The following is a 15932-nucleotide window of genomic DNA, read 5'->3' as shown; positions in this document are numbered from 1 at the left end:
GGTGATCTGCTCAGAACAAAACTTACCAGCACCAATGTCAACGTATTTTAAACTCTTGCCCATGAATAGCTGAGGTCTGGGCTAGCATAACATTCGCTGGTGGAGGTGCCCGTACAAGCAGGTAGCTCCAGGGGCTGGAGGACAGCCTGGCAGATGAGGTGATGGGACTATCCTTGTCCAGCTAGGAGAGGGGGGGTGGGAGGGAGGACAGCAGCCATCTTCACATCTGTTGTGATTTCTTACTCGCACATCACCTACAGAGGCTTTGCGTTTCCTATGCAACAGCTGCAGAGTTTGCTTTGTGCAGTACAAATATTCTCTATAACATTAGTGCAAAAGCTAAACTCAGACACCCCTTGCTGTGGATGTAGGGTTTGGTTTTAACAGAGGCGCTAAGGCAACCTGTCATCTACTCTGAGTCATCTTCTGCTTTGCATTTTGGCTCTGGGCTCAGCGGGAGCCAATGAAGCACAATGGTACCTTGCCCAGTCTCATTGCAAAGCCTTAAAGTGCCTGGGGTAATTTCTTGTGTCCTCAAATATGGGGCTGCCCTCAGTCCCCAGACTCTTATATGCTTCTGTTGCACCTCTAATGCTTGTGGAAGGCAAATATTTGGGATGGGGATAGGAAAACACATGCAGAGAGGTGCAGCTGCTGCTGCTGCTGGCAGGGTCTCTGCCCTGCAGTGCCTCCACACCTGACCCAGGTGCAGCCTGGGCAGATAGACCCCCAAAGGGGACCAGTTCTGGGGGAGGAGGGGGGCTTAGCTCCAAGCCCCTACACCCCTGCTGTCAGAGGGCAAGAGAGGATGGGGCACTACCTCCCCACTCAACACTGCTGCCTCCTCACAGGCTATCACAGGTCTCCTTCTTCTCTGCACCTCCCTTTGCCTGCCCCAGTGCTGCTTTGCTTTAAGGCCACTGGCAGAGTCTGAGCATTTCAGGGGATGAAATCGTGATTAACAAAGCAAAGAAAAATCAGCCGTTTAAACAGGGTTCAAAACATCCCCGCAGCAGAAAGGAAAAAGCACCTTCAATGCGATACAAACCCTTGGGCAAATGAGGAAGGTGTCATTTTGCTTTCAGGGCGTCGAGTCATGTTAACACTTTGTAGGACAATTTTTTTTATTAATATCAAATTATATAACACAGCAGGACACATTCCCAATCTGACCCTGCTAGGGGCTAGATAATCCAGTTGCTTTCTTGCTATAACATCTCGACTCTCCCAGGAACCGTAACTCACTCTGGGAGTAGCCCCTTTCCCTGGCAGAAGCAATGGGATGCCATTATGCTAGTGAGAGACCGGGCTGCATGTAGGGTATCACCCACCCTGCTTTACTACAGCTCAGGGGGAGTATTGCTGGGGGACCCCAGCCTTTGCAGAGCCTCAGGTGAAAGCAGTACTTGTGGGTGGTTCTTTTAGGCCATTCAGCTACTGCTTGGGAGACCCACCTGCCCCACGGTGGGAATCCTCTGCCTCATGCTCAGAGCTTGTAGGTGTCTTGTCAGCTATTATAGCAGAGAATTGATCCCAGTTGTGGTAAGAGGTGGAGAAAATAGAGCTGAATAAAAAGAGTAGTGAAACAAACTCCATTTACCCTCCCCCGTGTTGATCAGGCAATGCTCTGCGCTGTAATACAGGTGGTAAATGCAGTTTGTTTTCCTCAAATGTAAGGTAGTTGGTACAGGAAGATTGTGGATGATGTTCTTGGTAGTGAGATTTCTCAGTGAGCAGTGCTTGAGTTACAAACACTTCTTAGGGATCCCTCCCCAATATGAAGAAGGGCCAGGTGCTATGAACCCTTTCTGCTCTCCAAAAGGGTCCCTTGAATCCTCAACTCACTAACACAGCACCTTCCATGCTTTAATTCCTGCAAAAGATCATTTTATTTTAGTATTCGCTTCACCACAAACGTGCTGGAAGCTGTGGCCCCTACTCCATCCACTCAGTGTGTGAATTTCACCTGCAGCACATCTCATCCTGCACCCACTTAAAGGTACAAACCTCGAGGCTTGCTGACTCTGGAGAACCTGTAAAACCACAGCTGCTGGACTTCCTACCAGATACTTGTTGAAAATCACAATCTTCTGGTTCAGGCCATATTTTAAACCCACCGTTTCTTGCTGTCTGGAGCACGTCCCTCCTCAGCTGCAGCCTGACTGCTGGCACAAGCAACCAGAGCAAACCAAGCCTTCCTCTAGCACCAGCACCTTAAACAAGAGCTACTTTTCCTATATAGACACAACCCCATGCAGGCTCTCACTCCATGCCACGGGGAGCAGCCCAGCTGCTGCACGTCCCACAGGCCCCCTCTCTTTGTTTGTGCCCCATGGTTTCTTCAACTGACAGCAGCAGCAGTGAGTCTGCAGTGCTACACCACTGACTGCTCAAGTGGAGACAATTTCTCCTGCCTTGGGCACTCCGTCCTCAGCTGTGATGCTGATTTCTCACTGCTGCTCTGTGCTGGCTGAAGAGATATGGTGTGAGGTAATGCACAGTGCAAGACGTCTGGCTGAACTTCAAACTTCCTCTCGTGTCAGCTGCTAAACATTGTGCTGAGCTACATTTATTTCCCTTATGCTCATCCCCACTGTAACTCAGATTTAATTCAGGGACTAGTTTTTCCTTTCCCCCAATATGTCTGGGAGATGTAGTACTAGCCAATCCTTACTTTTTACCATGTGGCTGCAGGTCTCATGCCGATGTCCATATCGTTGCAGGGAAGGGGGTTGCTGCACATCGCTTGTGTTTTATTATACATACATGCCATTCAACTGGTTGCAAATCCTTCAGTATATGATTCCCGAATGGTGTGATCAGTTAGCCCAGGTTAAGGTGAAGAAGTGGCCCTGAAGTGTCATAAAGGCTAAATTTTTGGTCTTGTCCTTGCTAAATTGCATGCCAGAAATCACTTGTTGCTCTGAAATAAAACCACAGAAAAGGAAGAAAAGGGGAGGCTTAACAGCAAATTGCAGCCCTGGAGGTCCTTAGGAAAAGATGTCCTTGGTACAGACTCATACAAGACTGCTTCAAAAACTGTCTGAGAGATCCAGAAGCTACAGCCAAACATGTATGGACCTCCTGCTTCTGGTTCAGTTCCCTCATTTCGTAAGTCACCACAGAAAACACTGGGGTTCCTAGATCCATACTCAATACTTGCAAATCATTACGGAATACTTCATGTCAGCTCTGAGGGACTTTGCAGCCAATCTCATCAGCAACCATCAGGCCCTTCTCCACTAAGAGGTCACACCACGATTCGTGTTATCATTGTTGATAAGGGCAAATTAATTATCAAGATACATGCTGCCAAATCACCTGTGTATCCAGCACACACTGTCACCACCACATCCCATTGCAATGGTTCACGCACTGCCCTGCCCAGGACCCAGCCAGGAGATGACCCATAGTGCAGACCCAGAAAAACAAATGTGGAGCTTATAAGCATCTCCAAAACCCTCATTGCCTGGAGAACCCAAACTGTGACTGCCAGATTGCTCAGGACCATAACTGTGGCTGTGATCATGACTACATTTGGGGACCGTTTGTGGCATTTAAGAAGTGAGTTTGATTGTTGCCGTGGCAGTTATTGATGGGTAACCAGCCATTCTACAAAATGCATCTGCTAATTATTTGAAACAGCCTAAGCAGCTAGGCTATGGACATATAATAGGAAAGGTACAGTTCAACATGACTGAAGTAACTGAATTGGCCCCGTCAATGACTTGATACTCTCCTTTTACAGGAAACCAGTCAGAGTTGCAGTGACAGCTGAAGGAGAGTATGCCCAGCAGCAGAAACACCAAGTCTGAAATCACATTTTGTACTTCATTCCTTTACTCTTGTATTGGTTTCAGCATCAGGCAGGTTTCCCAATAGTCCATGATCCAACCTGAGCCCAAAACTCCTCCCTCTGTGGTCAGTGACTATCTCTGTTACTGACTTCTGTTGCTACCTGTCTACCCCAGCTCTGTGCTGGGTATGGTAAGCCTCTTCCAAGCCTTGCCATACATCTCTCTGTAATGACACTTCTATTACTTCTTGGTATGTGTCTAAATTGGCTTTAAATAAAGCTGAACTTTCTATAAGGGGAAGTAAGTGTAGCTTGTTAACTCTGGGCAGTTTGACACAAGAGATGTGTGATTTGTCATGTTGAATAGTTTAGAGAAATGACAAACGTGTGATTTACGAACTAAAACCCTATCAGCATCATGCAGGCTCGATGATAAGTGTTGCATTAACACTATTTATAGTATTGAATAAAGGCAAGAACTGTGAAGCCCACAGTTTAGCAGGTTACAAATAATCAAGCAAACATTCAGACACTGAGATTACCCTGAGGGCGGTTATCGCCACCAGCTCTGCCTGTGACTCAACCCAGTGTCTGCACAAAGCAGTCAGGGCCAAGAAGTGGGAGCGGAGAGAAGTCTTCTCCCAGGAAGGAGAGATGTGGGAGGGGGTGACTGGCACAGCTGCGTGCCATCACTCTGGCATTAGGAGAGGCACCATTTGCCCAGATGTTTAATTTCAGCCTGGGCCTGCCTCCTCTATGGATCCCCCACATGGTACCTGTCTTCTCAAGGACTGGTGTAGGAAGACCTCAATGCCAGACCCACACGCAGGTGTCAATGTGGCTCCCAGGCAAGGGACCGTGGTAGGTGACTCCTTCAGTCCATGTCTATGGAACAGAGTGGGTTGTGTTTGAATTTGCCAGCTGCAGCAGCTGCTCTGATCAGTCCCAGTGGCCTTGCAGAAGAAAAATCTCCTTTGCAAAACACAGCAGTTATGGGAAGCATAGTCCTCATGGCCCAGGCCAAGTCCTGTGCCAGACTTAGAGAAGACACAATGCTGCAGCCTTCTCTCAGTGACCCTGCCCCAGGCAACAGCTCCTGTTCCTCCACTCCCAAATTTCCTGTTCAACTCCAGGTTACTAGAACATTTGTAACTATTTTCAACGCTGAGGTCACTTTATTATACAGAATATAATTTTCAGATGTATTGAGAAATCTTAGTATTTACACATCATGTCCCAAAATTCATTAGATTTGGGTCACTATGAAGAACAAACTTTTATCTTTGACAAAGCACTACTTTGATAAGTGATATTTTAAGATATTTTTCCTACCCAAGGACAAGTATTTCTCAGATGAAGTGACTGTTTCCTTGACTGAGTCTTTCTCATCCAGGAAAAAACTGTGATTCAACACTATCGTCTCTGGTAGTGTTAGGCATCACAGTAATGGGCCCATTTCAGAAATACTGTGGAGTGTTGCACCATTCAGCTAGTCAATATGAGTCAGATAAGAGATGCCGCCATACCCAGCATAACGGTATATTTATCCTTTCAACTGCTCCTACTTAGTCCTTTATTTTTCACACCCATGTGATTCCTTACCAGTTATCAGTACTGTACAGGCTGCAGTGCAAACACTTTGATTAGTTACTCTCCAAACACTCCTAGGTGAAAGTACTAGAATATTTTGTGTCAGTGTAAAAACTGTAAACACTGAAGGACTTCCAGGTCACCCAGTCAGCATTTTTCAACCTCCTGAAGTCTAAAGACAGCTTCCCTTTGACAGCAGTGTCACAGACCATCTTTACCTTGGGTGTGCCAGCGAACATTTTCCTTTCAAACAGAAACCATACTTGGCTTTCAAAGGCTAATGATTCTCCTTTACATAATATTATTCCTGGGGCACCAAAAATGACAACAAAAATTTCCTAAGTGAAAACTGCAGAATTAAGTCATTAGTGCAAGTACAAAGAGAGCTTTGGTTTCACCTAGCCAAGGCATTAATGGTTTAATGAGATGGAGCTCTTCAACCCTGCACCTTGCCTAGCCACCCTTTGCTCAGCCATAGGGACTTATTTGCTGCTGTCACTCGATGTCCCCAGTGAGGACATCCCCAGGGCTAGGGAACCTGCATCTTTCTGCAGCATTCTCAACTTCTTGCCATTTTTCAGCTCCAAAACCACAACATTAACTAAGGCTTTGGGTGGTTCAGTTGCTCTTCTGCTCTTTGCAAGATGTTCTGCCCACAGTTTTTTTTTCTTTCTATAGCATCATTCTGTTTCCACATAGTGCTTTTCTGGGTTCATGCAACCCCTGGGAATGTAGAGTCAGAACAATACATGGAGTTTTAAGGCAGACTCCACAGATAGGTATTTGAGAGCTACACCATGACAATTTGCTCTGCAGCCTATGAAGTCAACCAGGACCTGGGATGACAGCTTAGAATTTAAAGCAGATAATATCACAGGAGCATTTCCCATTAATTTTCCACCACATACCTGTGCTCTAAGTAACTGCTCCTCCTGTCTTCCTTTAGCTGCCTTGTTGCAACACTTGCAATTTTACAGACATGTCCTTATTTAGCCAACCAGATAATAGAAACACAGCTTTAGACTGAAGGCTAATTTAAAGTCTCAAGCACATGTCCTCAGCTGTTGCAGAATCACGCCACTAAGTGCAATAGGCTCTGTCATTTTACATCAGCTGAGAATCTGCTTGTAAGGGTAAAATAAGTGGATGCAGCTGCAGCTCTCTTCCTTGGGAGTTGCCCCTCAATACAACTGATTGCAGGTGGCTGAGAGCTGGTATTTAAAAAGGACAGGCTTTTTAGTGCTTCTGGACTTTTTTTTGGTTGTTTTTTTTTTTTTTTTTTCCTTCTTTTTTTCTTTTGTTGTGGTGTGTGTGTGGGGGTTTTTTAATAATATATCTGGTGAAGTTCAGTCATGTGCTCTCTCTGATGGCTGTCTAGGGCCTATAACCCACCATAGCCCAACTCAGAGGAAAGGATGTGGATAGAACTAGCTTAGAATACAGATTATCAGATCATAAATGAAACATTATCTCTCATGCTGTATCACATGCCGGAAGAAAGACAGAATTGAAAATGTGCCCCCCTTTTTTCTTCAAGTGCCATTCAACAGACTTAAAGATACACCTAATAATTGTTGGTGTGTCAATCAAAACCCTTATTAGACATGTGCATGAAATCACATCTCAGTCTAACAAATCTTCCTGCCAATCAAAAACCTTTATATAGATTAATCTGATTTCAGAGGCAAGTTTTGTGTTTGACCTTTTACTCAACTTCTTTGGGGTTGAAATCGGGGAGGTGCTGGCTGTTTTCTGTGTGCTGCCTAGCTGGGATGATGAGTTCTGGGCTGTGCCTAAGATTTCCCCTCGTGGCCATACTCTGCTTTTCACTGCAGCGTGGAGCCTGGAAAGGGGCTCTGCCTTTGATGGCTGAGTGACCTGGGGTGGATCTGTGTTGCTACAGGAGAGCTCTTCTTCCCCCTTCTCCTGGCCTGCCTGTGCCACAGCACTAACTCCCTGGCTGTGTGGGGTATCCCAAAGCTGTGCTTCACTGAGATACCTGCACAGGTTTTGAGAAGATACAGCGCAGCCCATGCACACTGTGTACACCCAGCGCATTGCTGTGGCCGCAGCCCGTGGCAGCAATTGCTGTGCTGGGAGAGGTCCTGGAGACTCTGCCCTGGAGGGGACACCCGCTTTGCTAAGGGACAAGCGTGCACACCTGAGCAGGGCAGGCACCGTGCTGACAGCCCGGGCGTTTTGCCAGCCTGTGTGTTGTGGTGCCGAAGGCGCAAAGCAAATGCACTAGTAGCTACCAGGGTTTGAAAGGCAGCCCTGTCCAGATTTCCCAGCCCAAACAGGCAGACACGTCAAGCTGCTGTACTGCTGTGCTTCCCTGAGCGGCTCTGGGCAGCATCGCACGTGTTGCATGCGCTGCTCTCTGCCTGCCCAGCAGCTGTGACAGGCTTTGGAGGTGCTGGATTTCCTTTGCTAGCGAGTGCAAGTTAGCAAAGATACTCCATCTATTCAAAGCATCCCCGCAAGTGCAGTACCAGATTTGTATCCATAAATATAAAATTGTCACTGGCAATAACTTTAAATTCTTTCTTGAATGGTATTTGGTAGAAAGCAGTTCATGACATTCTGGCTGCTGGAAACATCACCTGTTCTGTTAGGGTCTCCTAGCATAACTTCTCTCTCCTTTCCTGCAACTCCAGGCAGCAATTTTCCTCATCTTTACAAGGAGGAACTGATGTTGTAGGACATGGTTTAGTGGTGGTCTTGGCAGTGCTAGGTTAACAGTTGGACTCGATGATCTTAAAGGTCTTTTCCAGCCTAAACAATTCTATGATTCCATTATTCTATTCTATGATTATCCCATTGTGCTTGACACCATCTACACTGCCCTAAGAGTGAAAAAGGTACTGCCTTCCTCGTGGACCTGGCTGGTAAGTCAGAGCTTGGAGGGACCTCTCCACTGCAAAGCACTTGTCATCAGAGTTGTGTCACAAGCAGCTCTTTGAGATCTGTAGTTGGATACCAAATCTGAAGAAAATATAAATTTATTTACTGATAGTGCATCAGGTTTTGTGTACCTAGTTGCACTCCACTTCAAGTCTCTTTTGAACTGAAATAAAAGCAAATGGCAAAGGCTGAGGCTTTCAAGATAATACCATTTTTCTTCTGATAATCTGCTTTTTAGATGTCAGATAAAACAATTTTACAATAGCTAGAAAAGATCTTGCCTGGCATTGCTGTATTTTTATTGATCTTTAATGTAACTTAAAAATATTAGGTTATATTGCAGTGTTCAATTTGCTATCAATTTTTCAGACAGTCTGATAACACAAATGAAAAAAATGCCTGTAATTAGACATTGTTCTTAAAGCTGAGGGATTCTAGAGAAAGCCACACAGCAAGCTTCCTCTGCATGCAAAACTTCAAAGTGCTTCAAGATTCATGAACTACAGGTAAACTTGAAGTCAGCAGGAAAAGTGTCAGTAAACAATGAGAAAAAAAAAATATTGCCTTCATGTTTGAAGGATACATTTTTCCCTTCTGAGAGAAGCTGAAAACTGTATATTCACCTCTGCAGGACAAAGTGGCCGCAGTGAGGCTGGTCATGCAAGCACCATCTTGTGTAAGTGACTTCAATACAGTTCTCCTTCCTGAGGATTGCTTACAGAAAAGGGGATTGCTCACAGCTTTTTCTGGTTCAGAGGCAATTTGAAACTTTCAGGTGATCTTCAGGTATCTTTCTTGGAAGTGGTGTCTACTAATGCAGCACTAGTTGGCTCCTGTGGGAGAACAGCAGAAGAATGACCCACTGGTGCAGTGGGTCAGTCCATGGTTAGCCCAAGATTAGGATGGCAAGTTCTTCACCTCAGGACCCCAGATTGTGCTGAAGCTTTGTGTTTTCAAGCATCTGAATGTGCTTTGCAGCATTTTCTTCCTTTTCTGCTTTGTCTCCGGTCTTTCTGCAAAAAGATTTCTTCTTTAAACCTGATAGAGTTTAACAGATGTCCTTGCAATTAAAACAGCAATAATAAAAACCTAACCAAAAAAAAAAAAAGAAAACTTTTGGCCAAGCCAAAAAGGGTGATTTATGAGGTTTTATAAAATTTTTGTTGAAATAAAGATCGAGTCATTCTCCGCTGATTCAGCCATAGCTCATGTGCAAGCAAGCCCCTTTTGCAGCGGAATTAGGCTGCACTCAATTCCTAGTAAATTCAGCTGACGAGATGGCTCCAGTGAGCCTCTCCATCAGAGCAGCAACTCTTGCTGCCTGACCCCATGGGACATTGCTGCTGCCAGCTGTGACTTACCATAATTCTGCTTGGCACATGCACTGCTATGGGTCCAGGGGCTCATCAGGGATGAGCAGAGGGTTTATGGACTTTCTGGATCTTTTTTCCAAAGAGCCTCTTGCTAAGTCGTAATGAAGAAACTTGTCCTTACTGGAACAATCTTATTTCTTTTAGCTTTGGGCTGAAGCTTTAAGCTGCTCTTCTGTCCCTTCCCTTTGCAAGTGGAAAGGCTTGGAGACTAACAACAGTCTTCAGGACCTATGAGGATCCATAAAAGCAGTCTTACTTTTTCTGGCTGATACTCCTGCCACCCTGGTCCAACAACTGGAATGATATTGAGGTGCATGACATTGCAGGGGTAATATGTTGTGCAACTATTGTCAGTTTTACTTTAATAATTTTTGCTGTGTTCCCCTAGAAGATCTTCTGTGAATACAATATAACATGTATCACTGAAGAGTTAAAAAGGCAGCAGGTTGTGGCCCTGCCACCACTGCAAAGTCTCCTTATTTCTAGGATAACATCATTTGGTGATGGCCCCTTTTGTAGGATGATGCCTGCCCCTTGTTTTATTTATTAGAATCCGCTTCTTACAATACATTACATCTTCTTGATGATACATGATTTTATACAAATATTATATTTTTTACTGAATGGGGTCTGGGGAGGAGAGACAAGTGAAATGCATTCTTCAAATGTTGACTAGCAGGGTATCAACATCAACAAGGGGATGTTTTTTTATTAACCTCTTACACAAACAGAAAATCTTCATTTAATTCAGACATCTTTTATTATAGTTTGAAGTTGCCAACAAAATAACAAGGAACAAAGGGAGTTCTCTGTGCAAGGGAAAAGCTACGACACCTTGCCACTGAGGATTCTCAGGGCTTTAGAAGTATGCTTAATTCAAACTGGAGTGTAGAAGTACTCTTAATTCAACCCACGAGCAGGTTAACACGAAACCGGATTACCCTACTCTTGCCATGCCTGGCCATGGGGTCCCACTGCCCCTTTTGCACCACTTCCACACAGTGGGTTGGATCAGTGTGAGATTAAATAATTGTTCCATAAGATGACTCACATTACAAAGCTGTGCCCTGGGATCTCACCATTAAATCCCCCACAAGTGATCCTCTAAAAGCCCTCTTAAGGGTGCCAGAATAGTGAAAGCAGAAGGCATTTATATTTCCCCTGAAGACCCCGTCCTTCCATCAGCCCTCTGAGCAGTTTGCTGACTAAATCTTCTATGTATTTGAATAATTTATCATATGAATAAATCCATTTATGCCAAATGAAGAGGTGGACTACTGGGATGCAGTAATGCCAGCACAACAAAATTCAATCTGGGGAGGTGGGGGAAATGAACCTGTAACAATGACAAGCAGTACTGTCTGCTCAGGCGGCAGGAGACAGCTGTGACCACATCTGAAATATGAGAGTGTGGGGAGGTAATGAAACAACATCCAAAAAGGGCTTTAGAACAAGCAGAGATGAGCAAAAAACAAGCTGGTCTTTTTCAGCTGCAAACATGTGGTTGTTATAGAATGACTGAAACCTAAATTGCAAGTTTTATGCCTCGTTCCAAATTTTCCAATTCGGAAAGTATGTAACTATCATTCCTGTGCCTTTTACTTCCCACTGACATTTAAGAAATAGAGGTCTCAACTCTTGCCAAAGGATCTGTCACCCCAAGCCCTTGACCTGGGCAACTGATGAATGCATGTTACAGATGCATGCAGTGCAAAGACTGAAAATACTCAGTCAGATCTCAGGTAGTGTAAATTGGCTTTGGTCCAGCTTACACCAGCTGCTGATCTGCTCCATAAGTGTCTTACAGCAGTAACAGGTGGAGGGATGATGGTTTGTATTCACTAAATGCTGATGACAGCTACCTAACTAGGCGTGCTTTGCTTCCATTTGCCGCCAGGAGATTGACTGTATTGAGCATTTTTAAAACCCCTCTTTCTTTAGCTGTTCTTCAAAGAAATCATTACAAGCCACAGTCAAAGCAGCAACCAGAATGACAAATTCATTAAAATCCACTTCATTGTCTTCATTGGAGTCCAGATCTTTCATAATCTTATCAACCAGAAGGGGATCCTTTTGGCCCTAAAGGGAAAGAGAAGTGACTTAACTGTGCAGATCTTGAATGCGTGTCTGATGCACCTGACAGTGAAACCCATTGCTGTGTCACGAGCCTTGGTGCTACTAAATAAAAGGCTGCCTGAAATATGCACTTGAATAGTAATATACTACTAGCCACAACATTAAAAACATAGGTCTGGAGTCCCAGAAGTGCACAGCAACAGAAACTGAAGATGGTGCAGCTCTTAGAAGGAATACAGGTAATAAATAGGCACTGAAATGAATCAAACAGTTTTTAGGAGCTGCTGAGCACTGATTTCTTTTGACAAGACGAATTTATAATGTACATTTCTCTGTGTCATCCCTTAACCAACAGTACTTAGATTTTCAGCAGGCTATTCATAAGCGGTCCTCTTATACATTCATTCATCATATTCAGAAGATTCCTACTTAGCAAACAACACATCCCATTTAGTGGGAGTAAGAACAGTGAATCTTGTAATAATAAATCAATAGCCAAGATTAAAAGAAAATCCAAATAAAGGAAATTGATACAATGTAGAAAAAAATGCCACTGGTGGTGATAGGGTCCACAACAATTTTTCCTGTTAAGAGGATACAGAAAAACAACTATGAATCTGGTCATGATTCCATAAAAAGCACCCAGGCTGTGTAATGCAGATCATAACAAATGCGCAAAGAGATATTCAGATCAGCAGCTTATTGCTGAAAGGATTTTCTTAGCAACTCTCTGCAAGGCACACAAGTAGCTGTGCTGTGCCTGTGGCCATTGTGCATGAGCTACCTTCTTGTCTCATGAGAGCTGGTTGCTGGATTTAATTCTTTGAAGGATTTATCTATGCCCTATTATAAAAACTGAACAAACAAACAAAAACCTGATTAAAGCCTCATTTAGCATCGATTTTTCTACTGCTTCTAGGCTGCCCTTGCTTTCCTGCTCAAATGCACAGAGGAGGAAGCAGAGCACAGGTACCCATCTGCCACTGGTGGCCAAAGCTGGACCACCCTCTGAAAACACACTTCTCAAACAGGACATTTGACCTCATCTCCTTCTGCTCAGCTCCACAAAGACAACTGTCATCTGAGAGGCTGTGTCAGGATGCGTCTTGCAGAAGGAGATGCTATTCCTGAACACTTGGATAGCTGCTTATGCCACTCATGAAGCAGTAACTCAAGAGGTTCAGGAGCTGCATCTTACCGAAAGGAAGTCGGTGAGCTCCCTGGTGAGAAGCTCCTTGAGTTCTCCTTTACTGAGCTTGTATCTGTCTCCTTCTTTGCCAGAGTAGTGATGGAAAATTCTGATCAAGGTGTCCATCGCGTCCTCCAGTGGTGTGGACATAGCAGTGAGTGGGTGAACTGTGGGGCAAAGAAGCAGAGTCAGTGACATTGCACAGGAGCCAAACCAAAGGCTGGTCTCAGGGAAAGGATGGAGAGCTAGCTGAAGACAGAAATTGCTACTGGTACTGAAGAAGATGGATTTTCAGTTGATCCATCCTGCCAGCTGTGTGTGAGCAAGGCCAGGCTATTACAAAACATTGTCCTGAGCTTACTAGCAATTACTTTGAAAAGATAAACAGAAAGGAGGGCCTTTATTTAAGAAAGTGATCTACTGTGCATTCATTTTGCAAAACTACTGTAAAAGGAAATCTCTCATACTCATAGCTGAAAATATAGGGAAAAGGAAGGCACACCATCCTGCCTGTTCATTCAAAGGTTTTCTCAAGAAAATGAGATCAACAAATAATAGCAGCCCAAGTGGATGTGCATTTATACAGAAGGGTCCACATCAGTTTCTTAGGTCATTAATAGAAGCATCAGCTTTCTATTTATTTGGTTGTGTTTGCTTGGGCTGACCTTTTTCCCTGTAAATTACTTGCAATAAACAAAAGTGAGCTAGGCACTCCTGAGGGTTTCCTTCATCGAGCATGCAGTAAGAAAGCACATGGGGTAGCACCACCGAGAAAAAAGATGGAAATGCAATTAGTTGCTGAGCAGCTGCCTCAGAAAAAAACTAGAAGTAGAAATCACATGAAAGGGAAACATTATGTTGATTAAGCCCTGGAAGAAAGATTAAAAATCTAGAATGAAATTCAAGGTAAGATTGGAGTCCTGAGCAATATCACTGTGCAAAGGCTAAGACTTACCTGCTTTACAGGCTAGCTGAGGTGTGTGCAAGAAAATACTCAGATCACAGAAGGTGACGGTCACCTTTCTTCCAAACCCCATCCACAAGCTCTTGTTTATCAGGCTGAGAGGGTGGATTACACCAATAGAGACAGACGTATAATTGTCACAAGGATGACGGGGCTTCTGTTTCCCTCTGCATTTGCCTACTCTGTTCAATAAAAGCTGCTTGCTGTAAATGGGTCACTAAAATATTCACTAGGCAGAGCAGAGGGCTGTGTGTGGAACACACAAGGTATCTTTTAACATTTGACCTTTTACAAATATGCCCATCTGGGGGCCTGAAGGTCAAAATTAGAAAATGCTAACAATCACCAAGGCAGTATAAAACAGCTTGCCCACTTTTAAAAAGAACTCTTTCCAATCTGTCTCTCCGCACTTCTACAGCTGAGAAATTAAATGTGTCACTACTGGCAGCCAGTGTTCAAAAATACTTGGGTACCTAGGGGTAGGCTTGTAGGTGGGCTTGCCACAAATCTCTTGAGACACCTACCTTTATCGTCAGATGTTTCTGTAAGCCTAAAACATTGGCTCTTGCTGAATGAAAGTAGTACATGGCTCCTCAGAAGGAAACAAGGAAACCAGTTTCAGAGGGAGGTGTGCCTGGAATTACAGTGTGCACTGATCAGCAGGCTTGGCTTTGTTTTTGTTAGTCCTACACAACAACTGTGGTTCAACAGCTCTCTTTTAATAAGTGATCTTCCCCCAGGAGGGCTTCCCCTGCCCCGAGCCCAGGGACTCACTGACCCCAGGGGCGATGGCTGAGGGGCACAAGAAACAGCAGCTTCACCGTGGTAGGGCCTACTTACTACCCAAAATACCAAATAGCCATGGTTTTCACAACAGCCACATGAAATGAGAAACTGCTTGCTACGGTTTGCTTTCCTTCAGTAAAGCCCTCCGCTTGCTGCACGTGCGTGTCCAGCGAGCACAACTGTGCAGATGAACAGCCGGAGGGCACACAGCCGCAGCTCCTTCTCTCTTTATTCCAGCCAGGGGGAAAGAGAACGAGATGGGCATTGCTTTTAGCCCTGAAATCTCCAGGCAGTCAGAATTCTGAGTGCCAGAGCAGATCTCAGCCCACCCCTCTGCCTGCCTCCTTTGCCTCCAGACATGATGTTCCTTCTGTCTGTGCCATTGTGACAAGTCTCCACAACCCAAGGGCTCCCGGCTGTGCCCTTGGGAGAAGGGGGAGGGAAGGGTGGTGCCACACAAAAATGCTGGATCCCATGGTATGGGAGGTGACTGTGGGTAAAGCCTTATTTCCAAAACAGTAGGCAGGCTCTTCTGATGAGAAGTCCCTGGGGACATGCACAATACTGCGTGCAGGGTGTATGACTTCATCTTCCACCAGTGCCATCATGAGTGCTCACCAGGGATGGGGGGAGCCAATACTCAAGTGAATTTTAGAAAAGGTCCAGGCAGAAACCAGCTTGGAAATGTTGATATGCTACAAAAGGAACCTAGTCCCTCCTGGACTCAGAGGAGAGCTAAGGAAGTTGCTCTCCAAACCTCTTCTGTATTTGGGGATAGCTAATGGGTACCTGGTTTTGTACAGAGGGAATCCCAGTGCACTAGCAAGCACAGGGATCTAGTTGGACCATATGCAGCACGTGGCAGAAGAACATGGGTGATATCAGGTGCAGCACACCTCTCCCACTCAGATCCTGGGCATTTTGAGTGTCTTTGCAGATGCTAAGAAAAGGTATAGAGTCTGTAATGTAGCTATAGCCATGCAGGGCTGTATCTTGCCTGTGATTCACTACTGCTTATAACTATTGCTCAGAAATATTAACCAGATAAACATCACAATACTGAGGGATTTGTGGGGTGTGTGGTGTGTGGTGTTGTTTCACCCACAACCAGAAAATAAACCATGGTTCAGCCAATACAGACGTATAAAATCCTTCTGTTTGTCTATATATTACATAAATCCTCTGGCTGATGAAAATTGCAAATCAATTATCTAAGCAGTCTACAGGAGCTACAGCTTCCAGGAGGCAGGTATA

The 15932-nt window shown here is 44.7% G+C and overlaps 1 protein-coding gene across 1 annotated transcript; it reads right to left on the bottom strand.

Moving 5' to 3' along the window:
* Window positions 1–10404: 10404 nt before the first annotated feature.
* Window positions 10405–14180, bottom strand: S100Z (S100 calcium binding protein Z). Its single transcript, XM_005233790.4, has 3 exons — window positions 13884–14180; window positions 12938–13095; window positions 10405–11742 (listed from the first exon to the last, which is right to left on the bottom strand). The coding sequence occupies exons 1-3, from the start codon at window positions 13963–13965 to the stop codon at window positions 11584–11586; spliced, it is 399 nt and encodes a 132-aa protein (XP_005233847.3). The 5' UTR covers window positions 13966–14180; the 3' UTR covers window positions 10405–11583.
* Window positions 14181–15932: the final 1752 nt, after the last annotated feature.

This window comes from Falco peregrinus, chromosome Z, assembly GCF_023634155.1.
Source record: "Falco peregrinus isolate bFalPer1 chromosome Z, bFalPer1.pri, whole genome shotgun sequence".
Lineage (NCBI taxonomy): Eukaryota > Metazoa > Chordata > Aves > Falconiformes > Falconidae > Falco > Falco peregrinus.
The sequence above is the reverse complement of the archived record's forward strand: the minus strand, read 5'-3'. Positions and strand labels throughout refer to the sequence as shown.